Here is a 27,816-nt window from a genome sequence, read left to right on the forward strand (position 1 = left end):
TTATTGAGATGTCTTTCTTTAAGTGGTTTGTACAATTTTTGATTGGCCATTAATTGCCATAAGGCTGGTCGCACGACTCGTAGGTAATTGATCATTGCTCAGTGGAAACCTGCGGATTGTGTGATCGACTCTTTTGTATTACAGTCTAAACTTCCGAATTTTAAATTTATGAACTTGGCAACGGCTTCGTCTCTTTCAACTCATGAGAGGCAATAAAAGTTCGCGAACCGTGTTTGCACTGCTTGTATCTCATCCTACCGGCCTGGACTACAGGCGTGGGCTTATGTATTGTGAGTATTACCTGGTCAAAGAACACGAAGTAAGGGTGGAAAACGGATGCATTCAAAGGCGATTCAGCAACGATCCCTCTCAGAACTTTAACCATTTCTTTTTCATGATTTGTTCCACTGATATTGATGGCTTGAATCAGAAATCTGGAGGCCACAATTTTGTCACCTTGCTCATTAAATTTGACATCCAGGGAGAATGGATTCGCAGGAAACAGCCACAACTAAAATAAAAGGAATATAATTATATTTTTTGTAAATTAACTGATATATTAAGTATAATATTCTATTGCAATAGGTTTTCTAACTTCTTTAAGGTTTTTGATGAAGTCATCTTCGTTATCAATAGTCACGTTCAGGTAGTCGTTATTTCCCGACACGTAGTCGACGAACGTTCTCAGCCATGATTCTGTATATAATGAGTTCGATATATACGACGTATTTTCCAACTTCTTCGTAAGCACTTCAACCTCGTCTTGGATTTTGGGGTCCGAATAATTATACTCTCCGCTAATCACCACCTTGAATGTAAAAATCCATTTTTAATATTTTGGGAAAACAAAATTTATAGACATTTTTTTATTTGTTTACTTACCTGTATTCTGTAAGGAAATTCTCTGTAATATAAATCTTCGCGATCAAAGAACTCGACAGAGTACGAATCGATTTTAGACAACTTTCTTCTTTCTAGTCCTTCGTTTAGGTTAGTAACACCATAACCAGCACCGGCCAAGTACAGTAGGAATACAATTATAACAACCGCTTTGACAGCACCGTTGTTGAGTAAATCAGCCATGGTAGTGCGGAAAAACGCCATGATACAATGTTCCTTGTTATCTATAGGATTGTCTGGATCGGCTGGATCTATACCACCACTGCAGAAGATACGATAGAGCCATGACTTCTCCTCTGAAATTAATATTTGTATTAAAATAGATGGAAAGCTATAATTTACTGGTATTTTTTCCCGACCAGGAAAATAAAAAACCTGCTTTAGGGACGCCACTTCACCTTTCATTTTAAGTTAATGTTCTCAATTCATGAAATTAATTCCATATTTGGAACCGCTTGGCGAGGTTCTTTAATTTCCTCGTTAGGGTAAATTAAAGGTAGGTAAATTGTAAAAATGCATTACCCTTTCTAGCCCTGGATTCTGGTAGAACTTTAAGTAACGTAATAGTATGTCGGTTTTGCTTCTCACGGTAACCCGACACAGCAACACAGCCAGCAAAGAAGGTTAAGTGCCAGACGAAAGTGAAACATACTGCCAAACCTGGAAAATGAAGTCTTTTATTATTGTGTTACAAACTAAATATGATTAGTCACAGGAGTGATTCTTACCAGAATACATGCAGAATATCTGAACCGAAGGAAACGGAGAGAATATACCGATGAAGAATGAGAGCATATCCGTGACTGAGGTTATTGTGATGGACACTGCGGCTTCTGATAGCATAATTGCCATGCGTTCTGGGACTGGCAGCTTCGGAGAAGCACGCCGCCAAGCCGCTAACATAACGAATGTATCGTCGATTCCGATACCTGGAAATTAAAAATAAAATTACTTACAGTACTATAATTTTAAGTAATCTTACATGCGATACTATGAATGGCAAGCAAAATGCAAGGAATTGAACGTTTATGGTACAAAAGACGATAGACAATGGATTGAAAGTGAATAAGGTAGGATCAACAAACATTCAGAAATAAATTATGATAATTCTATATATGTGTTTGCCCCTATTGGTCACTTAAACAGGAAATGGTACTCGAGTGTGTTAAATCAACTTACCAATCATCAAGAAGGGCGCCGCCAAATTAATGCCAATAAAAGAGATCCCCAAATAAATGGCACAGCCAAAAGCTGCCGCTGTAGCCATAACAGCTGATATATTTCCGAGTAAACCTAACCATGGCTTAGACCGCACCCAGTCGCCCATCATGCAAGTAACTATTGAGAATATGCCCATAAGAATGAAAGTAGAACTGAAGAAAGGAATCACAGTCCTTGTATTTTTTTCAAGTTCATGATCCAGAGTTCTTGAGGCGAAACGTGCTACTGATATATGTTTGAAACGGCCTGTATCTTCTGCGACGCCAACAGCATCTAAAAACGCATCTTCCCACGCTGCACCTCTGGAACAGAATCCAAATGTTAAAACACAGTAGGTCAAAAAGATTTACCAATAGGAACTCTACAAAACCCATTAATCCTACAAAATACTAACATTACTATACAATGCCCTCTTTGTACCAGTAAAACCTCAACCTTTCTATTCGTATTCTTGTCCAATATTACGCTTGCTTAGTATTCGGAACGATTTCTTAAACCGTGTCAAGATCGATGTCTATTATCTAAGTTATAGTGTTGTGTGTTTGTACAAAGTAGACAACTATTGTAATACAAAAGAAGTAATAAAAGCTAAACGAAAAAGAACGTAATCACTAGCGAGAAACTATAATAGCACTCTTTGTTTACTCTCAAAACATAATCACTTCTAAAATAATATCTTCCTTATATTGCATGTGTTAAGTAGGTAAGTACTTACTTTCGTGTTATTGGTTTATTTCTACGGATAAGCGCTATTATGTTTAAGATTCGGCCTAAGTCGGCACGCAGAATTAATATATTGCAATTTAGTATTCTTTATAATGTTCGTTTCTTACCTTTGCTCCTGTAGTTTTGTATCAGTTCGTACAAACCATACGAGTTGTACGGCAGGCACTGAGATAATGACGTCATCGACAACCTTTGAACCTCCGAAGTAGACTGGAAAAGCGTGTGCTTCCCACGTCACAGGGTTGAACATTATCGGGAATGTTAAATTTAATTCACCGCGCTCCACCTGTGAAAGTAAATGGAGTAATTTGTAAAATAATGTAAAAACAATTAATTTTGTATTTACTTGTGGTTTCTGTTCGTAGATGTAATTTATTTCACACATATAAACGTAATCAGTTTACAATTCACAAGGCATTTGGTCTTAAAATATTACCGAAGCTTTAAGTAATTAATTTCTTAAATTCTATTTTACATGATTTGGATATTTTTTACATTTACATATTGAAGAGATCTAATAATGTCGCTAAACAGAGAGATCTCAAAGAAATGTATGCACACCTACATATTTAAAATGATTTGTAGGTCTAATAGATCTCTATAGAGTCGAAAAAACGACGAAGATGCTTCGTATATAAAATAAGGAACTATTTTCATATTTCCTTGCGCTCAGAAGGTTAGTTTGTAGGTAGCTAGTAGTAAGTGCAAATTCTTAAATAGATTCATAAAACATGTGTGTTCATCACATTAACATAATAATAAAGCGGATCCTTATGTAGAGAAGTTCTTAAGGAGGCATACAACAAACAACTCTGGTTGGAATATTAATGAATCAGCCACGTGGACCATGGATAAGTTAGAAACGTATCTAAATATAAACAATGCCTATTGATGCGTGGTCAACGTGAACCTGCAAATCACAATGAGTGATAATTATGCACTAAACTAAAATAAATCGGACAAATGTGAGTAAGATTGAAATTGTGAGAAAAATGAATGTATGTAAGTACATATTTACGGATTTCAGATTTTTTTGATCGCGTTGATTTACAAGTTTGATCTTTGATATAAATTTCAACTTCATACCTCTACGCGAGAAAGAGAGAAAGGGCCCGAACAAGGTTTTGACAGACAGACAGACAGACGGACAACAAAGTGATTCTAAAGGTTTCCCTTAAGGCATGGAATGAATGCCAGACATAGATAAACTGTCTATGATTGTATATCCAAACATATAATAAATGTATGTACGTATGGTAATAAATGAATTAATAGATACTTTTTCAAACACGCATTTCCATAAAAGCGAGGTAATTTCGTAGTCACACATATCAAATTCTAGACAAATAATTATTTTTTAAGCATTTTGGAAACTCAAGATAGGAAATGAAATATATTCTATTCCAAATTATGAGTATAGGAATTAAATCAAAAAAATATCAGCCTTGAAGAACCTTCGCCACATGCTTTCGCCATTATTTAAAATGCCGCTTAAAATTCTTGCAATTTTATTAGCATTTTCATCAGTAAACCTATTATTAAAATTATCGGGGAAATACCAATATTTATCAATTAATCATATCTATAAACTTCTTTTGTTTCAGCGTTCAATGTGTGGTCTGTGGTCGAGGTGTTACTGTTGAAATTATTGTGAGTAATAAACTATCCATTGTTTTTATTATCGTCTTCCAAAGGACTTCCTATTAGTTGACATGACTCATAATTCTTCAAACCCTATTCACTATATTCATTTTATTTTTAGTCCGCGTCATTAATTACAAAATTTGTCTACGTATTTTAATAGGTAACATTTGTGGTCTATGATATTATAATCTATTTAAATTATTCTAAATTCGAATGGTGCCTTTTCAATTTTGTAAATAAAATTTATATTATTCATAAACAGGAATAAGTGAGGTTTTAATTATAATTTCTTATCAAGTGGTTTGTTGATAAGAGAAAGTTGAAAGAGGATGAAAGTAAACTGCCTTTTCGAAAGGTAAACGGCACACCTCTTGTTTAAAGTGGCACGCAGGTATGAGAGCTTTTTGCCCTTCTGCATGGAATTTATTTTGTGTTAAAAATATAAGGTTGCGATATTTTGACCATTGATATTTTGACATGAGGGTTTAAAACTATACCTACAAAAATCTGAAATAAAATTCTTATTGTGTACAGCTTTAAATTAAATATAATATATACAGTCTTAAACATGAGCCTTTTTACACCATAATGTAATGTAATTGAATTTTAAAGTCGTATGCGTTAGCATAACGGACTCTGAAGTTATTATAGTTAATCATATTTACCTCGCCAATAATCTTATCCACGTTCAGTATGTCGTTGACGAAACACTGTCCCTCCCAGCGCGCGCACTCTTCTCTATACGTAAACGTCTCTCCGGTAGGCATGGTGACTGTGACGTTTTGCACTAGTTCATCTAATTGCCTCAGCTCCTTCCAGACCTCGGTTCGCAGCATGTTTGTATTGTTATCTTTAGCCACGATTATCACTCGGCCAAACCTCCCTGTTGAATTATCAGACGTTTCATAAATTTATTCTAGTGAAAATTGTTATGTTAAAATGAGTACTACATTTCGTTTTATTGTCGGTAGGTGAGATATCATAATAACTTCATGCTATGATGTAACATGAGGTAATTTAGAGATTTAATCTTAAACTGGTCAAGGATGAGCCAGCGGTTATGCTGGATTAAATACACAAACTATAACTTCAAAACCGCAGAAGACCTCGAGATATCGATTTGGTGTGGTTCTTGATGTTTGAGTAAGCAAGCTTCATATTAAATATTTTTGTTACTAGATATCTTTGCTACGACATCGTAATAATTTATATTAGGAGCAGGGATTAACTTACCGGGCCTGGTTATCCTTCCAACATTGAATCTGTGAGTATAGTTGACTTTAAAGTGTTCTTCCACGATTCTCCTCTCCAGCTTTCCTTGTCCACTGACGGGCGAAAATAGATACTCCGGATCCATTTCGTAGTAAACCCTTTGGTATCCAGTGATCATGAGTAGTGACAGGAGTATCGGTATTATAATGAAGTAGCCAGGTTGTCGCCCCACAACCAAACCAAGTTTGTAGAAGGATCGGTTCAGAACATCGTCGACTATGGTCATCCTGCAACCCATCTGGAAAATAAAAATATATTTTTGTTTACATTTTGATTTGGATGGCTTGTTTATTGCTGTACGAAATATGTTTTGTATTTTGCTATAGTTGATTAATATTTTTCAAATTAAAAAATATACCAAATTAGACTAAAAGCGTAGGCCAATATCCAAGTAATCGGATAGAGAGCGAATTATCGTCGTTTTGGATATATGTAATTTTAATCATTTAATTTTGAAACAGTTCAGTTTGACAGTCGAGCCCAAAAAGTCAGTTTCACAGTAGCAGCAAGAGCAATACCAGACCGATGACCTTATTATGTAATTATTAGAATTGATTAAAATAATTATAATTATTGATGCTCTGAATCGAAATATTTTAAGACATCCTGACAATGTTCGACCGTTTTAAATATAAATTCATTCAATCAAATTTTGATTGAACATTATATATGTAGATTACAGAACTTTTTATTTACGTAATAACAAACGTGTGTAAGCATAGAGAGGTATATGAAGTAATGAAAACAAAGAAACTTTTAATTATTGTTTCATGGTTAGTTGAATCAGAGGCATGTTATCGTTGTTTTCGAAATACTGCGTGTTTTATAATCTTCCTTTCATTAATCGACGAGAGAATCTATGATGGATTGCTAACGTTTACCAAGAATGTCTTTAATGTATAATTTCGAGTAAAATCGTAGAAACTTTCGTTTTATAAATTTATTGTACCGGATATAACATAATTCATTAAATAAAAATGCATCGATGCTTCCTTAAATGATTACGTATATCGATTAAATTTAAAGTATAATAATATAATAAATTTATCTCATTTCTACAACTTATCTATATTGGAGGTAAAATTTATGTATACTAATATACTTAAAATTTTGTTTGTTTCATGGAACGCGCTAGTCTCAGGTACTAGTAAACCGATTTTGAATTTTTCACTTATACATTACTCCTAAGTGCTATAGGCTACTTTTTATCTTTAAATATTCCAGAAATCATTTTCGCGCGGGCGGTGCCGCATGTAGATATACAGGGTCATTTTGACATTGTGTTATTAATAGTCCGGTCAATTTAAACATTCGAAGCTACATAAATTATTTTATGATCTACAATTTTTGTCTGAGATATTTTTATGATAAAACTTACCGTTTCGCTGAAAATCGCGAAAAACTATTTTTTTTACCTTTGACCTTGAATATTTTTTTCCATACAGGGAAAAGATGGGAAACTTTCAAATTTTATTTTTAATCATATTTTTAACAACCTTACTGATTTTCAGCTTGATGGGAATTTATGTAGCTTCGCTCTCATTTTTAGGTCTAGATTGACCGGACTATAAATGAAACCACATACTTATCTACTTGCAAATAACACTTTACAATAAGTTACTTCAGCCGTAGATGTAAAATAAAAAAGTGTAAGTTTCGAAAACATAAATTTTACGCGCCCTGTTGCCATTATTACTACTCTAAGATAATTCGTCGCAGCGGCAGCATCATACTTTCAGTTACAAATATAATCATGCACACGCCAAATTCGCATTAAACTACAAAATTAGCAAAAAATCAGGAAACTAAAATCAGGATTTTTGGTGAAAATATTTGTTATTAATGGGTAATTTTTGGCACAATGTCAGCAAAAGTGAAGACGAGTATGTGTTTTCATTTATTAACGCAATGTCAAAATGACCCTGTATAAATTCAAGTCAATTATGTATTGATATTAAAAGCGTTAAGTGTACGTGAACAGCGGTTGGTTCGGCCATTGAGGCCAGTCTCCCGTACCCTACAAAGATTTCTAAGTGTTATCATTTATCTATTTGCAAATTTTACACTCGTGATCACGGTAATTACACAGGATGTGCACGCAACATTGGCAGTTGAAAGGTCTCGAACAATATTTGTTCGTACATACCGTTCGTTCACCTTTGGTTACTCATAAGTGATTACTCATTTTGAGTGCTTCAATCGCTCTGGGTATCGATCCATAATTTTTTTTTCGTTCACCCATTGATCTAATAGTTGTGTTGGTTCCATTTGAATGCACGCGCGTTAAATATTTTTTTGATTAAAGTTTTTAAACCCCAGTATCACCTATAGGCGAGTCTTTTTATTTGTTCATTAAAATTGTTGTTTCTTGCCCAATATATCTACACTAATATTTCGGGGTATTACGTCAATTTCCCCAATCTCTAGACAGAATAAAATTATTTTTAGAGAATTTGATGCAATACACATTCATTCTTTTGTTATAATATTTTTAAACGGGGTTAACTTAATAGATGTATTAAATTTAATCGTGTAATAACAGTCCGTATAGAAGATTATTACTGTGAATTACGGTTGGATAATCTCTTGGAGTTTATGAACAATCATTTGCGGTTCTGGCGCTCGTTATTCTTTGGTGGTTTATGATTTCGGTTTAACAATCTAAAATTAACAATCTTATATCACGAAACAAGTCCATATCCTCCGTAAGAGTTGTTGTTGCCAAAACATATATACATATCATTAATGCCTTTTCCTTTTCCAAGTAAAGGTCCACCACAACCAAATTTCGCCAGCTATGTCAGGTTCCATATAATAAAGAGTCTATTACCGTTAATTAAGTACAATTCCAGACTCGGGCACAATACTAGACTTGGTAGACATACCTAATCAATAAACAATAGTAATATAGTAAAAGCTATACTTTTATGACGAGGTGTTCTGATGACAAATAACATGACCTACATGCATTAAGTAAATTCGCGAGAACGAATGTCGGACGCGTCTTGGTTATTTAGTACCTTGTCAAGACAGTAAAATAGAGTAGTAATGACGCTAATACTTGCGTGTTAAATTTTGAATTTCCTTTCGCGTGATATTTGTTCTCTTTGTAGGGTATAGAATAGGATCTTCGCTTCCCTTCTAAGCTGTTAACATTAAAAACAATCTATAAATCATTAAATTTAATATTAAAAGAATCTGGTCTAATAAATGCGAGTCACGATAAATTATCTAACATTAAGCTTCAGATGATAAATATAAATTTAACGAATTAAATTATTTTCTATGATATGGCGATAGGCTTGCCCCCTATCACATCATAGAACGGAATACGCACAGCAAAAAATGGGTGCGCCAGTTACGCCCCTGCCTAACTCTTCAGGGATAAAATGGGTGTTTGTGTAAAATATTTTTTTGTAAAAAGGAATGCACTCACAGTTATACTTCGGAAATTATTGTCATATAGCATAGTACCCTCAACTAACAGTTTACCACAATAAACAATACCTGTTTTATGGTATCAAAAAGGAAAAAATAAGCGACAGTTACTTATCGTAAAAAGCGTGTAATATTCGATCAACAGAGGCCATCTCGTGGCCGTCAACTTTCTTTAATCAGATTCATTGCAAAACTTAATCGTAATCCATAAACGCTGACGCAAAACTTAATACGTGTCATATCCTTGCTTAAAATGGTGACTAATATATTTTCAAGTTTTAAATTATCTTTTTAAAATTGTGGAAAAGGAATTGTGTGTAGAAATTAAAATTTGGTTAGATTTAGACTGGTTAATTTAAGGTTTAATTTGGTTTGGGCGATAGAAGATACTGTATTAAGTAGATACATATTTGATTTCATCAAGTATGTTATAAATTTCATAGAAATTTGATGTGTTTTAATAAAACATTGCATCTTAACAACCTAACATCGGCTAATTAAAACCTCAATTTATAATTTGTTATAACGCAACTAGAAGCAGCTAAATCTCATTATTGCTGACCTTTGGAAGCATAATTACCAAGTTTAAGTTGCATTACGATATCCATGAATTTTTAAACGTTAATTAATATGATGGGCGAATTAAACACGAATAGAAACGGCCAACATGTATAGATATTTTGCTTTAAGGACGCGCGTGACGCGCATTATGGGAGAAAATTGGCCACGAGTATAGAAAGAGTAATGGCAAGCAACAGTGTATAAGCAATATGCCATTTAAAAAATCAGGTAGACGGGAGAGATAAGAGGCCGAGAAAGAAAGATTTTCTATTAGGCTTATCAATAGAAAAATGTGTCGAAAAATATGCAGTAAGCAGTTAAAAGATATTAAACTAATAACAGCATAACACTAATATTACTTAAAAAAATATTGAACAATGAACACCAAAGCTATAACCACCTGCTTCGTTTCCTTATGGCTTCCTTGCTAATTAATACGTTAATACAGTTTATTGCACGGTCAATTTCACACATATTTCGACTAGACCGAACAATATAAGTAAGTAACTTTATAGATTCATCTGTAAATTTTAACAGCATGTAAAAATATCGGCAAATTGTTATTTTGCACCTAAAGGGTAACTTTGATATTGCTTTAACATGCCGATTCGAATTTTCCTTTGTTACGTGCCAAAATCATCTTTGAATAATGAATATTTTCACTACAAATCAGCTTTATTCTTATGATTTTTTTAGTAGTTTTGTGTAATGATGCCGCTGCTATAAGTTCTGTTAGAGTAGTAGTAGTATTGGCATTAGGGTGCGTAAAATTAAAATTGCTTTTTGTTATTTGGTTGTTCGAAACTTACACTTTTAATTTTACATATACGGTTCGAGTAATTTATAGTAAAGTATTATTTGCAAGAATGGTTTCATTTAGTAACGCAATGTCAAAGTAACCCTGTATAAGTCATTAAGATAAGGATTGAAGGTGTGTTGTTTACGAAGCCTTTGATGAGCTGCTATAAAAACGTATAAAAGTATGCAATCTTTGACACTCGCATGTGGAACACGAAGCGTGGACCTCCTTGACCGGCAATGCGTAGCAACCTTTCACTTGCACGCCTAATTCCTATAAGAGTTTTATTAAACTGGATGAGTTCTTCCTAGACGTCAGTCAAGCATCGAGAAGTAACATTCAATGTTCTAGTGATTGTTGTACTTCGACCAAAACACAAGTTGTTCAATAGCTAGTTTAGTTGACATAACTGTCCTTAGGAATTCTACGTAGTCACGTTATATAACAAGTCATTAGGTCGTTGCACTAAGTGTGTTATTTGAGGAACAAAAACTTGCTATTTGGAAGTAAAAAATAAACACGGCCTTGTGCTATGACAGTGCTAATTTTTATGTACTGTATTTTATTGATATAAAAAGTCTAACTGGATGTGTCATATAATGTTTGAAATCAAATATACTATGCTCTACTTTTCAGATATTAAGACTTAAATAAGAAAAAACTTGAGTTTCGACTTTCTAAAGTACTTTAGTTTCTTTAAATATTAAGTCATTTATACAATTCAAAAATTAAATTAACAAAGCTATGAAAGAGAAAATTATTGTCCTAAATCATCAAGATTAAGGATAGAGGGATAACTAGAGACCGATGTAAGCAACTAATCCAACTACATAAGATAATGATAATAAAAAATGTAGGTTGTATTGCACCTTACGACTATAACATCAACCATTGCACACTGTGAAAGTAAGCAGAACCGGTCAACGGCACTTTACGTCATCGCGGACCGTTGATTGCTCCTGAATAATCCTAGGTCGGCTATATGTCACATTTAAATTGCGCCATTTTTTTTGTAAAGAAGAAAAAATATCTTGGATGTAGAATAAAGTAACTTACATAAAGAAGAAAGTTGTTGCTGGTATTCAATCAAGTTGTATAAAACAAAACAAAAAATAGTAATTTAGATTACTTGGACGACGTGCTTACTCCGTTTTTTTTAGTTTAAAAACCAAACTTCTGATTTTGAAAAAAAAACATGCGATCAATATTGAAGCATATTCTTTCAAAAAAAAAAAGAATTTTCTAAAAGGTTAATTAAATGACTGAGTTCTGAGGCAACAAATGTTTTAAAAAATACGCGACGAATTTAGAACCTTTGCTCATTTTTTAAGTCCGTTAAAAATCGAATATATTTCCTGTCAAAGAAAAGAAAGTGTAACATATCTCGGTTTCCCAGAAGTAGGCCGAGATGCAGCTTGTGCACCCATTTGGATTAGTTTACATAACTAACTGGTTTCGTAGCCTAACTACATCGCCATTAGATGTATGGTGACGAAAGCAAAGAAGGAAATAAAATCTTAGAATGTTGAAAGAAGGTGACCAAATGTAAAGTAGCTTATATGTTGCCAATGATATTCTCATGAGGAGGAAATTAGTGTGAATAAACTGCAGTACTTGCAATGTGTATAGTACCTACAATTAATTTTGCGTGGGTATCGTTTATTTGAAAACAAAATCGAATGTTCGATATTATACAAAATGTTTTGAAATGCAGACACCATTTAATCCGATCAGTCATGTAATTTATGAAATAACATTTAACAACGAGGATGAAGCCAAATCGATATAGCACATTTGCATACAGTATTACATTGTGAGAAAAGATGCGAAATTCATAAAAAAACAATGCTATAATAATTTTGAAATTATTTTGTCATTGGCGATGTAACAAACCACTGTAATGACATCCATTTTTACCTTTTACAATTTGACTGACACGCCTTGACCTACCGCAGATGGCTTTATGATTTCAGATCATTTAAAATCATAAAGGTTTTTTATAATACAGCAAGGGTTATTAATTGCCGTTTAGCTTATTATCAAACAGATCCTTGACACAGGTCAGTCGACATGATCCGTTTAGTACAAACTTGGATCGGCGACTGATTTCGCAACTATATTAATTTTCTTACGATCTTGCCAAATCGCAATAAAACCTTTGAGATGTTGATTTCTTATTGTTAAAACGATTGAATTTGTCGTATAGTTGATAATAATTATTGCCAAATCAATGTTTGATGACCTTCACAGTGTATGTGGGAAAATGTCTTTTGAATGAAAGTTAATACCTATTTTATACTTTATTTGATATGTTGGCGGGGCAGAGTTGAATGAAATGTATAATTTTAATGGCCTTTTCATCATGGAATTATCGAAACAATATATCAGTAAGACTATGTTAGGAATTTTCAATTGTTTGTAACCAGTTTTGTGAATCTCGTAAATAAAGAAAGAAACAATATCGACATAATAAAAAATTTAAACAGCCAAAATAAAGATAAGCTATTGCAGAAATATAATCTTTATTTTCTTTATTATAAATTTCGAATAGATAGCTTCTAAAAATACGGTTAGTACGCCGTTTTTTGAAGACATAAACGCAGACTGCGTTGTATAGTGTAAGTTTATTCTTTCAAGTGAGATGAAAACAGAAAAGGTAAGGCTGAAGAGAAATCACAAGGTACGTTAGCAACTATTTTAGTATCATGTTCTATCTGTAGTGTTTCTCTTTGTTAATAGACCGTAACTTTGTATATTCCTCGTTCATATTGACTACATAAGTATAGGTAGCCACCTATAACTATTTAATAGGTAATAAGAATTGTCAAGGCGCCAATAATGATAAAATATTACCTATTAAAATAAATAAAATAAAAAATAATATTTGAACGATTGTATTTTTTGTGTAGCATTTTGAGGGTAGATATATTTAATTGGAATACGTAATATTTCTAAAGTATTCGTTCAGTTTCTCTATATTCATAAGACAACCAAAATTAACTCTATCAATACGCAACACACATAAAAAATATAAAAGTATTAGGAAAAGCATGGGTCACACATAGGCACAAATTAAATACATACTGAATTTACAGTAAAATACCATAATTGTGAATGAAACAATAGTATATACGTACTATAAAGTCTAAGGTTAATGACAGTACTAATTGTCTCTTGATGAGACACGATTACCTTTCCTTGTCAACGTAAATATATTCTAGAATGAATCATTCAACCTTTTGGAGCTTGAGTCTCAATGTATGCGGAAAATGCACATATATGTATGCGAAGTAAGTTGCTTAGGACGAAGTGTGTTTACAAAGCAATGACAAACACCGAGCGTGATTTATTAGTGCTATTTAATAAGAGCAAGAAAGGTATTTAAATGTGATTTTGGCATATTTAATTGTGTGGATGTTGTATATGATAGAGAATTTCATTTTATTAATATTTACTGTCTAAATCAATGTCTCATAGGGAATGTTTCTACTCTCCAGTGGCGAAGGGTGAAAATTTCCGAACCCGACACAACATAAGAATTAATCATATGCAAAATGCGGTCTGTAAATCGTTCTAATGATAATTAGATTTTACATAAATTACGAAAGGGAAGCCGGTAGGAATGGGTTAATATGGACCCTTCGCCACTGCTGCTGTCTCAGGATATATATTTGCGAAAATCTTTTATATTATGTACTTATTTACGTCATATTATAAGGAACTCATGCGAAGAATGGAAGGTATGCGAAATTTCACTTTTCTAATCTCATGATATTTAAGTTGAAAGTTGCTTGTCAAATGTTAAGATCTTATTAAGTAGGTAGGTGCTTATTTAATCTATGTATAACCTAAGGATTGGTAAATACAAATAGCAAACTGACCTCTTGTTATTTAATTCAAGATAACGCACGTAACATCGGTAGGACGAGCAAACTGTTTGCTATGCGTAAACTTATTAAACACAAGTATCCTGCTTAGGTAATTACGCAGTTAGCTTAGTTAGCGTTCGATAGTTGGCATTAACGCTACACAATTAAATAATAACGATTTAATACAGTATAAATAATTTATAGGCTTTATGGTTGCTTAGTCTATTTTCATCACTAGCTTTTGCTCGCACCTACGCATGCGTGAAATAGTTTTTCCAGGATAAAAGTCCCGCTATTTATTTTCCAGGGTTAGAAAGAAGCTTATCTCCTTCCAAGGGTCTCAAGCTATCTCCATACCAAATTTCATCGAAATTCGTAGGATAGTTTTTGAGTTTACGCAGCTCACGCAACGGAAACTCTCAAAACGGAAAAAAATCCCTGTGTTTGGAACATTTGTCATTGATGCTCCGCTCCTATTGATCATAACATAATGTTATATAGCCTATAGTCTTCCTTGATAAATGGGCTATCTAACACTAAGAATTTTTCCATTTCGACAAATAGTTGTTAAGATTAGCGTGTTCAAAAAAACAAAGAACATTTAGCTTCACATAATAGTATACATTTACACGTATTTAAAGTACTTATTTGAAGTAGAACAATTTATTTTCCCATCACTTTCCAATTGGCACGAAGGTTGCCGTTTTCAAAACAATTTGTAACAAACGTTGGTCCATCATAATAAATAGCGACTATTGTGACACCGCATAACACACTTAGCCAGTTGGTTAACGTCGCGTGCCGGTAATTAAAAGCTAAATACATATTGAGAACAAAACAAAGAATAGTCATTATATTCGTATTATTTTGGAACGAGGCAACATTATCGCCTATGACACCGTGGCCCTCGGAAATGTGGACAGTAATTGCGTAAATAATGCAATCGGAGAGGTTATTATACTTATAATGCATGGACATTCAATTATGTAATTTATGGTTACGTAGTTTATGCCTAATAGAATGTTAGAGGTATTTTTTGTGCCTTTTACGAAGTTTCTTTGTATTATTAATGGCAAGTCTATCAACACTAGAGTTTTTTGCCCGTTCTTAACTGGTGAAAACTGCTTTCAGAACTCGTAGTAGAGTTAATATTGACGGAACCTTAATACTATAGAAAATTGTACAGGTTGAATAGGTTACATTATATCATTTTCACAATGTCTTCGTAATAAAGTTGTGTCTAATTCACATAATCTTGTAGATCAGTATAAGATGGTGAGTAGAGATGTCTTTTATTTAAGTTTACAATATTAGGCATCATTTCGTTAATTGGTAATAGATAGTCTGATTTATATCTGACTGAGTACCAACAATCTTTCAAATAGTGAAAAGCCCACGATTAGTAACTTATAGTTTGCATAGCGCATTCTGGAGTCAGCCGGTGTACTTCCTAACCATTTTCGGCAGTGCGGAATAATTTTAGCACCCAATTTGACGTCTTCTATTTTATGTATACTAGACTATAGTATAGATTTACAACTAAGTAATATGTTGATCACTCTGAAGTTCAATGACCAAAATATTTATTTATATTCAAAATATGCTTTAAATCACTTTGTTATCTATTTAAAAAGCGATTGATATCACCGCATGAAAGAAATGTCAAGAATTTGTTGCAAAAACCACTCATCCATTTAAATACCAGGAAATCATTTAAAAAACTAGGTTAGTAAGGCTCTTGGCGTCGTCGGTTGTAATTTTTATTGCGTACATGTTTATTACGGTATAATTGATTGTATTGGTAGTTATACGCTCAAATAAATATTGGATGAAGTGTGAAGATTCAAAAGGTTTTGTTTGCAACGAAATATTACAGTTCATATATAGATTTAAAATTATTTATTAGTAATAAATTAATATATTCCATCTGCAGGAAACGGAAAAAATAAAATGTAGTGCCCATACAGATATCTGAACACATTTAAATTTTCTCCATTGTATTCGGCGAAATTATACATACATACATACATAACATCACGCATTTTATCCCCGAAGGGGTATGCAGAGGCGCAACTAGGGCACCCACTTTTCGCCAAGTATGTTCCGTCCCATTCCCATTCGGCGAAATTGACAAATAAATAAAGTTTTTAAATACATATTTGAAAATAAGACATTCTTGTTTACATTTTATTTCGTCCTACTATAAATATTATGTAGACAAATGTATTTATCCATTTAGGTGTATAATAAACATATAGTGACAGGGTCCTATTTCGTGTACGGGGGCGAATCCGTCTATTTGTAATTAGGGGCGATAGATAATCAAACAATTCTGATAGTTGTGTAGGTAAATAGAGGGTTTTTGACTCTATCCTATACCCCTACCAAAGCTGTTCTTCGATTATAACGCCTGTTATTGCAACTCTTACGTACACGCTTATTAAAGCTGTACTTCTATTGCAATGCCTATTATTGCAAAAATACGTATATGCGTCTTTAGTCGGAATAGGCCCGTTACCTACTATATTTATAGTCTTATATTTCTATACGGGTTTCGGATTTGCAACTTACGCTTCGTCAACAATTTGTATTGTTCGACTTTAATGAAGTATAATCTGAATGTAAACGAAACCTGTTTTATTGTGATTGAAACAGTTTGATAAGAATAACAAGCTTATTGATTGAAATATTATTGAAATTAGGTTTGTTAATAGCAGTTTATAAAAGACCTTTCTACCGTGAATATGACGTGATCAAATTGGTACGTTTTTTGTAAAAGTATATATTTATGTGTAAATATGTGTATATGTTGCAAATATACCAAACTTATATAAATTATTAAAACAATAAAAAGTTGAAAGTTTGTAAGAATGTTTGTTAGAAGTAAACGCAGTAACCAATTACCGGATTGCGATAAAATTCGGTGTACGAATAGACCACATCCTGGATTAACATGTAGAATACTCTTTATACCGGTAAATAGCTCCCGTGCAAAACATCTAATTTTTTTCTGGTTTTTCATGTAAAAGTCGCGGGCGGTCCTACAGATGGCGCTATGTATCGCTTAAGATATAAATTTTGTAACGGGAAAGACTTCTCGCGCACGAAGCCGCGTGCAACACCCAGAAAAACATATAAAATGCTGACACGAGTAAAATACACGGAAATGAACGTATAAAAAAATATCCGCCTCAATTTATTTTGAACTTTTTAACATTCAATTTCCCTGGCGGACTTGATTATTAGGAGTTGACCTTCATGTATCACTCAGTATAGTTTAATATTGCGAAAGAGCCGTGCGTTTACGTTTATTACGAAGGCCTGTATAGAGGTTACTTAGATGAAAGTATTTAAAGCATTAGTCCCCTTGATATAGTTATAAATTGTGGATATCTATTTATTCTGACGGTATGAATACTATACATAGTGACGTGAAGTTGTCGCTAGTTTCTAAGAATATTTTCATCTCATGATATAAGTATGTACGGTATCAGGCTAGCCAATTTATGCAATCCACTGAAAATTTTGTTATATATTTTATATTGGTCATCCTAGAAATTAATTCAGAGAATTGCGATTCAAAGTATTTAGACTGAGACGCGTTACCTTTCGTACAATAAACGTAAATAACTGAATAAGTTCAAAACTTCAAATCGCTTATACACTTTTATTTTCTTACCAAAATTGCTTTTTACGTTACAAAAATAAATTAAAAGAGATTAAATTTAACTTAACGTGAATACGCGTTGTGAAGTTTTGATTTTTTTCAACTACTTTTATGGCTGACCGTACAAGTGTGATGTGCCGGCACCAATTTCCTCACCACAATGAGTAACGCTACGTATGCTAATGCCCGGCAATAAAGTTGATCATCGCGCAGATTTTGTAATGTACCGTACACACCGTGTATGACAAATGACAATGTGTAAAGACGCGTGTGCTGTCATGTTGGTGCGTGTAACAAATTCTAGTAACGAATGACGTTTGACATTCTCCCTTGCTGTGACCACAATAAAGATTAATTTCATTAATTGCGATGAAGTTGGTTTTATAATGACAAATTCATTGCTGCGATACCTTCTTTATGGCAATTAATACACAGGGCATTTCAATATTTAAGCTTTGATTTTTATATAATATCTTAGTACTTATTTTTACGCCTTATTCATTATAACAATAAGTATTAGATGTTACAGCTTCAGTAGCGCGATATCAGCTCAGCCTTAGAACATACTTATATTAGTCAAAGCTGTTTAATCACGACGGTGAAATTATTTAACTCTGTATTGTAGGCAAATATTGCGTGTTCTTATATCAGCACGAAACATGTTTTCTCTGATCTGTACAATGATTCCAGAGTTACGTTCGAGTTATGCTAGATAAGTATAATTTTAATAATTGTATTTACTATCTTAGTCATGGGCAATATATTGCATCTGATAAAAGCACCGGCATAAATACAACTCGAAAAAATACATCGATCTATTTCATTAAGTTCGTATAGAAAAAAAAAAATTATCGACTCATTTCCTAATTTCCCTGATTGATAGTCATCTTGTTGCGGTATTAAAATATATTTTTGTCTAACTAGAATTCAAGGTGACGTTGTAAAAACCGGAAACTACATAGTGGGAGTAATTCCTATAAAAAAAACTGATAATTATGGTTAACGTTTATATCCGGTATTCGTTTCTATGGATTATACATTATTATAGACAATTAGTTTACATGAGCAAGGTCATAAGCATTTGTGGTTAACTCTTAAGAAGTACTGAACTGTTACGATATCACTCCACGTTACAATAATTATAACAAAGTGATAGTTAAACAGAAGGTCAATTGCTTTGGCGCTCATATTTTCCAGATTATATAGATTTTTATTACCAAATATCACGCACATGACGTGAATATTGAAATAAATGAGTGAACATAAAGATCGAATTGCTTATTTATGAATCAACAATCTAATAAAGAAAACAAATGCTACGTTATATCACTAAGTGACGGAATTGAGCAGTGAAAGTATGATACCGGCGTGTGACGAAGTATAGCTTTATCACACGCTTACCGCATTCTAGAATTTACTGCATACCCGGAGACATGTTTCTCCAACAATTACTCGTATTCTAAACGTAATTGCAACAATCGTGACGTGACTGGTAGGCTTTGAAGAGTCGAAACGAGGTCGCACTCAAGGCCGTCTCTCGAGGCAAATGGAACGCGAGGTTGGGCCGAGGCTTCGGGACTCATTGGGCTTTCCTTATGTTTCTTCCGCAACTCTAACATCTCTATTGTTATGCACGTTGGCCCTATTTTAATTCGACCTTTGCACGTGGCTTATTAAAAAGATGCGTTCAATATGTACGCTCGTTTTCCTCTTGCACGTCTTTTAAATTTTCTTTCTTTTTATACGATGTTAGTCATTAACTGATTAAGTCATGTTTCGTCATATCACTTATTTGACAAAAACCTTTAAAAGTATTGTAATTTCCAAAGAGTGGGCAATGACGAGGATAAAAAATGTCTTAGTTTAATTCAAAAGACGAATAATTTATTCGGGCCAAGTGAATCTGGCTAAAGCAGTAGGCCATGGAGGTAAATCCGGAATTCTTGAGTGGCACGCGTATGCAGATATAAATTATAATTTCGTTGGTTATGTCGAATATAAATTTAAGTCGTTTATACTCTTCTAGGGAAATAATTGTAATTACTTTATTTAAAATAAAATATATGAACGCTATGTGCAAACATTTTACTCTGAAAAATCATTAATGTGGTATTGCGAAAATAGACTAATAAATAAATAATGAACTAATATTATAAAGGGGATGAGTTTGTTTAAACGCTGTAATATTATGAACTACTAAACGGATTTTGAAAAATTTGCCACTAATAGGAAACTACATTTCTTCTGATTGCTATACTACTTTTTTCCCCGAAGAAACTTTTTCACGCGGGTAAAGCCGCAGGCAAAGGCTAGTATGAAATAAAATATTCAATTATACGTAAAAAGTATTTAAAACAGAAGAGTCTTTTTATTCTCAAAAACATTACTACTAGTAATACACAAATATTTCAATTGCATTGTCGACGATGCGTGTCTGCCCGAAATAATAATAATTTTCGCCGAAGAATAATTAGCTCAACATATAGTTACCAAATAAAAATAAAATTTAATTCAATGATAAATTAGGTACATACACGCATAATTGTTTTTATTACAGCACGTACAAATTTCAATTAATGCCATAATGATTCGTCTTCATACTTAAAATAACGGTTATTTTTTCCTTTGAATATAATTCATGATAACTGTATCCTGTGCACTCAAAAGCAAGTTGAATTACAATATATTTAAGTCCTAAATTAAACAGTTATGGTAGATAAACAGTTAATACAAACACTCAAAAACATTTGTACACTTACTTGAAGTTATCAAGACGATGTGCAAAAAAATGGACTTGGGTAACAGCCATAACTATAATTCTATTCGTCGCAAAGATTCGTGCAGGTACAGTCAGACACAAAAGTAGATAACAAAATAAAAATTTAAAATCGCCTTTAAACTTTTGTGTCTTTATCAGCATCGTTTATTCACTTGTATATAATATAAGATATGAAAATTTATCTTTGTTTTAGGTAAATAAAAAAAAAAACATATTGTGATCGAAGTTAACGTAGAGTTTTAAAGTTTTCAATTTGTTCAGATACTTTTTGGCAGAATTATTTTTTAAACGGGTACTCCACTGCACCTAATGGTAAGTGGAGTGGGGTCCAATAGAATGTCAACTGACGAGGGATGATTACCCCTTTACAGTCGACACAATTATGCCGGCCTATTGGAACCTCATATACACAGGCTGATTCCAGAACGCTTACGTGGGTCACTATGGCAGGCTTTAACTTGTGTACGATGGTGCTATCCGGCCGGATATAAAATATATCCTACCACCAGCAAAAGCAAGTTTACAAACAACTCAAAACCAACAATTCGGCGTGTTTTATTGCAAGTTGCGAGTTACTTTGGTAACGTACGAGACTTGCTTTCAAATCTACCATTGTCTTATTGGCCGTTAACTATTGATATGCGTTGATTGTTCTTTTTTGCTATGTAGTTGTAAATTATTTTTAATTGTGACAGAGCATCGTGTTGCGTGTCGGTATCGTGCCACAGACCGCGCCGGCGACAATTTGTCAGTGTTCTACGCATACCTGTTGTCACTTTCTAACTTAAACGTCAAGTAAAGAGATTTAAAAGATGTTTTTATAGACTATGCGTGTTTATATTAGAAAATGAAGTATTTAAACAAATGTATTTACTGTTTGTTTTCTAGGAATATTAATCTTACAATAGTATTTTACTATACAATAGGGCACTACAATGATTTTCATATGCTCCTTCTTTTAGAGTCATAGGAACAATAAAATAGAGTTTCGAACAAGTGCTATACTAACTTTATCAGGTCCAATAATATAGTGAGTAGTCAGCCAAAGGGTTTTTTCTTTAGTAAAGAAAACTTTGAAGGGACGACTTAATTTTTAATACAGAATAAGTATATTTTCATGGAAATGTACATTGTACAAGAGATTAGAAATTTTAAAATTGTTCAGCTATCTTCGTGGCCGACTGTACTTTCAAAACCTCAATAGTTTCAACTCGGCCTACTTTTGCTATAAGTGACCCTTAATTTGGCACCATGCCTTTCGTTTGAGGTACTCAGCAGTAGCAGCTCAGCTATGTGTGCCGGTAGATTGCAACAGTCGACATTGCGATAACTCGCCATGACGGCACATCAATCCAAAGTGAGTTTCCGTTTGTCACAACGCGGTTTCGGTTTCCGTCCTTTTTCTCGTATCAGTTGCGAAATATGGGCTTATGGTACATATTTTAAACCTTGCATGATAACAATGGATCAGAACCATCTGTTGAATGAAATATTTAATTATGATTTCTTATGTTTACGCGAATGTTAGACGTTGAAAAATATTTTTCTAATTATATCAGGGTTTTTTATATTATAATTTTCTCCCGACGTTTCGAAGGCTTTGCAACCTTGGTTACGGGGAGACTGAGGTGTCGGTCGTTCAAAAAGTCAATTACAAAAAAATATATATTTTGTTTGATTATAAAATGTAGGTAGATATTGTAACTTTTACTAAAAATAATTTTATTTAATATATTTAAACAACACTACGATCAATTAGTAGAGTGTAAATATTTTGTCAACAGTTTTGAAGGTCACCAGGATATGCCGTTTATAGGTAAAGAAGTCAAGGCGGGGTTTTCACTATAAGACCTTTGGTTGCTATTCAATCAGATTTAATGAAATCGATACTTGGCCATTAGTATTACACAAGGTTTTTAAAATATTCGCAACGTACGAATAAAATCAATAGTAAGCTTACTTGTTTTCATTATGAATCCACAACGCTTTAGGTACTTTTTCCTTCGCCGTTAAAGCAAGCGATAATTCACAAAGACTACACACATAATTTTAGAAAAGTCAGAGGTGTGTGCCCTTGAGTTTTGAACCTGCGGAAATTCGTCTCGGCAGTCCGTTCCACAACCAACTAGGCTATCGCTGCTTTCAATTTTTTTGTTTTTCAAGTCCTATAGACATCTCTAAAATCTTCATCCACCTATATTTCCAGAAAACAGTAATTTAAATTCAAACCAAGCCCTTGTAAATGCTGCTTTGACGAAAAATCCTTTTATGTTTAACGGTAAGTGACAGTATTAGTCATTCAGTGGAAATTTACGAGGTTTATTTTTTAGGCTTTATTGTATCACGTATGCAATTGTGTTGAGTAATTTATTTGTATTTTGTATTTCGTTGTTTTTTTATAATAAACATGAGCTCTTTTTGGTTGTTTTAAGGTTACTAAAGTGATTTAGTACCATGATACATTACGTAGAGATTGCTGTATTAGTTAAACCTTTACGGGGTAGGGAGTTTTTAGTGATTCAGTTTAGTAATGTGCCATATAGCATTTATTATATGGGATACAAATTCTAGATTCCTGGCTGATACAGAGCAGAAAAGACCACATACCACTTTTTTTTTAGTGGGTGAAATCCATTTACGGATGTCTGCCGGAGTCGCCGGTATAAACTGTCCTACCGACTAAAACCCCGCCATTCGACTCTCACTCCCTAATATCGAAGGTCGCGGGGTGCGCAAGTGCATGCAATCGCAACCTTCGCAGGAAGCCCACATACCATTACAATTTTATTTACTACGTACAGTCTGCTACGAAAGTAGCTGAACAATTTAAAAATTTCAAATCGCATTTCAACTTTTGTGTACATATCAACAATAGTTTTTTCCTTAAAATAAACTCCAAAAAGAAACTTTATTTTAGATAAAGAAAAAAAATCGATTTAAGTTAATGTGTACAGGCTTTTTGATGTTTTGAATTTATTTAATTTTTTGGCTGACTGTACATAAGGAATATTATTGCGTGTCTGTTTTCCTTTCTATGTAATTAAATTCTTTGAACACTTCTCGCGAGTAAATAAACCGTTAATGTATTTTATTCTAACCTAACATTAAATTGCTGCCGTTGAGCAAGGTAAAATCTAAATTAACTCAGTGGCTTGTGACACTTTCGTACCAAGATACTGAAGAATTATTAATTACTGTGGGTGACTAACACACACGCATACGCACAAGCATATGCATACGCACACGCACACACATACAGTGGTTCATACTGTTTAACCCTGATCTCAACAGTTTGGTTATATATAATATATTATACATACCTATATGTAAGAAATTATATTATTATTATATTTATCTAGATGTTAACAGAAAATAGCAAATTCGTGCTGTGTTTTGTAGTTCATTATTTATTGAGATATTTGTTGTTATTATTATTGTTATTTGTTTTCCTTTCTTTTTGTAACCTTTAGACTTCGAACTAGAGTCTGACAAATTGAATTACTGTAACAGATTTGTAAAGGATACGCGATACAAGTTCTAAACTTAGTGCGCGTCCTAACTCAGTTGTTATAACTCATATTTTGCAAGTGCTACGATTTGTAAAATAAATAAACTACCTACTTACCTCTTTCATTATCAAATAATCAGATACAAAATATTGGCTTTACAATTAATTCTATGAATTAGTCTTCGATAGATACAACATAATAGAAAACAGCAAAGAATATAATCGATTTAGAGGAATGTTACTTTGCCACTTAACGACCCCGTCGAAGCCTCAAATCTATTCAAGGGCTTATTTGAATACGAATTATATTAATTTTATAATGTGACTGACTTTATTATTTATTAATGTAATCAATACCTAATCACCTAGTTTTACATCTCATTTTGACCTCTTCTCTAAAGATTTGACGAGACCAGCGGTGGAAATCATAAGTTTTTTGAAACGTGATTTTTTTCCTAGCTCTGCATTAGAATTTTATTGCTCTTTTAGCTATATTTGCAACGAAATGATCCTCATACATTATTAGCTTGGCAGCATCCCACTTGCATCGTCACGGTTGCCAAACACTGACCAATGGCGAAATATCCGACGTAGTGACACTTTAACGTCACTATCTGGGATCAGTCATATTTAATGGTTACTAACATTATGGACTGAAAAATTTGATAAAAATAAAGAAATGAATAATAATAAATATAGTATTCAAGTTTTTTGTATATCTATATGTTAATTATTTTACTCTTATTAATATTGGAAATGCAGAAGTTTCTAAAAATGTTGTGGTGTTTATGGGAATTAATAGCAGAAACAATTCAATGGATTTGGATTAAATTTTGGCACACAGATAGAGTATGTCCTGAATTAATACATAAGCTACTTTTAATCCCGGTAAATTGCTACCGTGGAATGCATTTTTATCGGATTATTAGGCGGTGGCATAGTTTCGTGTACACGGTTCGACAGCTCTCTGAGATCCCGAGTTCGCATCCCATTTCGGGTAGTGATATTAGATTTTCCTAGTAAGCATCAACTTGGAGTCTAGAATTTGTACCCAATATGACGATAGGCTCGCCTCATATCACATCATGGGACGGAACACACTTGGCGAAAACTGGGTGCACCATTTGAACATCTGCCTTAGTCCATTAAAATGTTACATTTTTTAGGCCTTACCTTGCGTTTTTTAGAGGACGCAATTTTATTTTTTAGAAGTGTAGGGGGGGTCAGTGTTAAGCTAAAACCAAGTTTGTGGGGTCGCCACCCTTGTCCCACGGCCGCCATCTTGGTTTGAAATGGTTTTTACGATGTATCTCTTAAACTATTTATCTGACAAAAAAATTATAAACATTTTTGTTGCAAATTAAATTCTCTACAACTTTGGTCTAGTAACTTTTGTCGTAGAACTATAAATAAAAAGTTATAAGCGAAAATGTTAAGAAATTCAATGTTAAGCAATGTCCATTGCAACGTCATCAGAACGTGTGTTTATAAGGTTCATAATACGTACAACACAAACCCGCGGTTGTCGGCTTGTACGCGAATTACTTGGATCCTGAATCGCTTTGGGACAGATGAAGCAATTGCTTAACATTTTTGCTTATAACTTTTTATTTATAGTTCTACGACAAAAGTTACTGGACCAAAGTTGTAGAGAATTTAATTTGCAACAAAAATGTTTATAATTTTTTGTTAGATAAATAGTTTAAGAGATACATCGTAAAACCATTTCAACCCAAGATGGCGGCCGTGGGACAAGGGTGGCGACCCCACAAACTTGGCTGTAGCTTTACACTGACCCCCCCTACACTTCTAAAAAATAAAATTGCGTCCTCTAAAAAACGCAACCCCAAATGTAACTTTTCAATGGACTACCTACATTTTCGGGAATGAAGGCGTGAGGTGTATGTGTATTATTTCAAATAGATGGCGCTAACGTCGTACAAATCGCAACACAGATCGCTTTAGTGCCATGTGGACTTATGTTCACTGGCGAAGTCACGACAAACGCAGCAGCAAGTCTTCTACATTAATAAGGCGATAATCGTGGTGTAAAAAACATCCATATCACGACAATCGCAACAGCAAGTCTTAATAATAAGGCGATAATCGTGGAGTAAAAAACTTTTTTACCGAGGCTTATTATCGCAGTATGCAGTTAATTAACTAGTAAGCACCTTACATATCCTAAGCTTCTCGTATGAAAGCAGGTTGGTAAACTATATTTCGTTAGCACCATTTAAACGACTCTAGAATTAGATGACAACACTGGCTAGTTAATTCAAATTCTAGGAAAGCCGCAGCAAATGTGAGCGTTTAATAACTAGTTGCACAGCGTTCTGCACGGCGGGTATGGTGAAATATTGATGTAACATTTGTCACTAATCGTTCTTGCCGCCAGATTAGGGAAAGCACTAGATAGAATTCTAGAAGGCAGGGTACAAACTGGCTGTCATATGTTTTAATTTGATTTTATTTTTTTTTCAAATTTTCTTATATAAGTATTACTTACTTAGGATTTGACAATGATATTTTTTATAGTGCATGCTTGTGACATAAATGCTTTGAAATTTTATTATATTATACTCTTGAAGAAATTGTAATTTTACTCTGAAGAAACTTATGTTTGGTCATCGTTATTTATCCATATTTGCAGAATAAATATATCTTTATGTTTAAACTGTATAAGGTATAAACTAACATATATACTTAATTCTGAATAGAAGACAAAAGTGGAAAATAAATCGATGCTTGACAGGTAATCATATCTAAGCGACAATCATTAATGATTCAGTAGAGCGATTTAAAGTTTTGTTTTTAAATAAGAAATTTTATAAGTAATAATTATACTACTTACGTTATAAAAATGTAATCTAATGATATTAAAATTATCCTATAGCTACAAAACCTAGATCAAATGACGCAAAAAATCTAGCGATTACAAATATTTGTATAAATAATTTTCGGTATATTTGTCGCTTACATATGTTTGCCTATCAAGCGTTGAAAAACATTGGCATTTAGAAAAAAATCGCCCCGAATGTAATACATAAAACTCAACTAGGTTTATGAGTGCTTAGTTAAATTGAACTTGCTTTTATCAATAACTTTTTGCTAATTTTCCAATTGATGATCCACCCAATAATAACCTGACTGAATGTATAAGCGAGATAAATTGACAACTTTGTAGTACATACAACTGTAATTTTTAATTCGTTTGTATTGTGCTTTGTTCTACGAATAAATTTTATCTGATGATTGAAAGATCAACCCTCTGTCTTATAAATTATAATAGGAGCTAATTTTGCGAAGGTGCTAGTCGTGGCAAAGCGTAATTAACACTGGAGTAAGAAAGTAGAATAGTCCATGAATATTTTCCTTAGGTTATCTTCAGATAAGCCCAGCAGAAGATCCTGTGAAGTTTAGTAAAATTGG

General features: G+C 33.3%; 1 protein-coding gene across 2 annotated transcripts in view; it reads right to left on the bottom strand.

Moving 5' to 3' along the window:
• The window catches only part of LOC115454511 (patched domain-containing protein 3), a 47,173-nt gene that overhangs the window by 2,815 nt on the left and 16,542 nt on the right, over nucleotides 1–27,816 (bottom strand). Inside the window, exons 1-10 of one of the 2 annotated variants that reach the window (XM_030183243.2) lie at nucleotides 20,632–20,719; nucleotides 5,725–6,001; nucleotides 5,157–5,374; nucleotides 2,955–3,133; nucleotides 2,080–2,423; nucleotides 1,629–1,829; nucleotides 1,423–1,560; nucleotides 883–1,196; nucleotides 596–808; nucleotides 302–511 (exon numbers count right to left, since the gene is read on the bottom strand). In XM_030183243.2, the coding sequence (XP_030039103.1) occupies nucleotides 302–511; nucleotides 596–808; nucleotides 883–1,196; nucleotides 1,423–1,560; nucleotides 1,629–1,829; nucleotides 2,080–2,423; nucleotides 2,955–3,133; nucleotides 5,157–5,374; nucleotides 5,725–6,001; nucleotides 20,632–20,637 (2,100 nt within the window). In that variant the 5' untranslated portion in view covers nucleotides 20,638–20,719. Of the gene's footprint in view, nucleotides 1–301; nucleotides 512–595; nucleotides 809–882; nucleotides 1,197–1,422; nucleotides 1,561–1,628; nucleotides 1,830–2,079; nucleotides 2,424–2,954; nucleotides 3,134–5,156; nucleotides 5,375–5,724; nucleotides 6,002–20,631; nucleotides 20,720–27,816 lie in introns of those variants that run through there. The other variant, XM_030183250.2, reaches the window with a different exon arrangement.

The sequence above is a fragment of the Manduca sexta genome, chromosome 17 (genome assembly GCF_014839805.1).
Source record: "Manduca sexta isolate Smith_Timp_Sample1 chromosome 17, JHU_Msex_v1.0, whole genome shotgun sequence".
Classification (NCBI taxonomy): Eukaryota; Metazoa; Arthropoda; class Insecta; order Lepidoptera; family Sphingidae; genus Manduca; species Manduca sexta.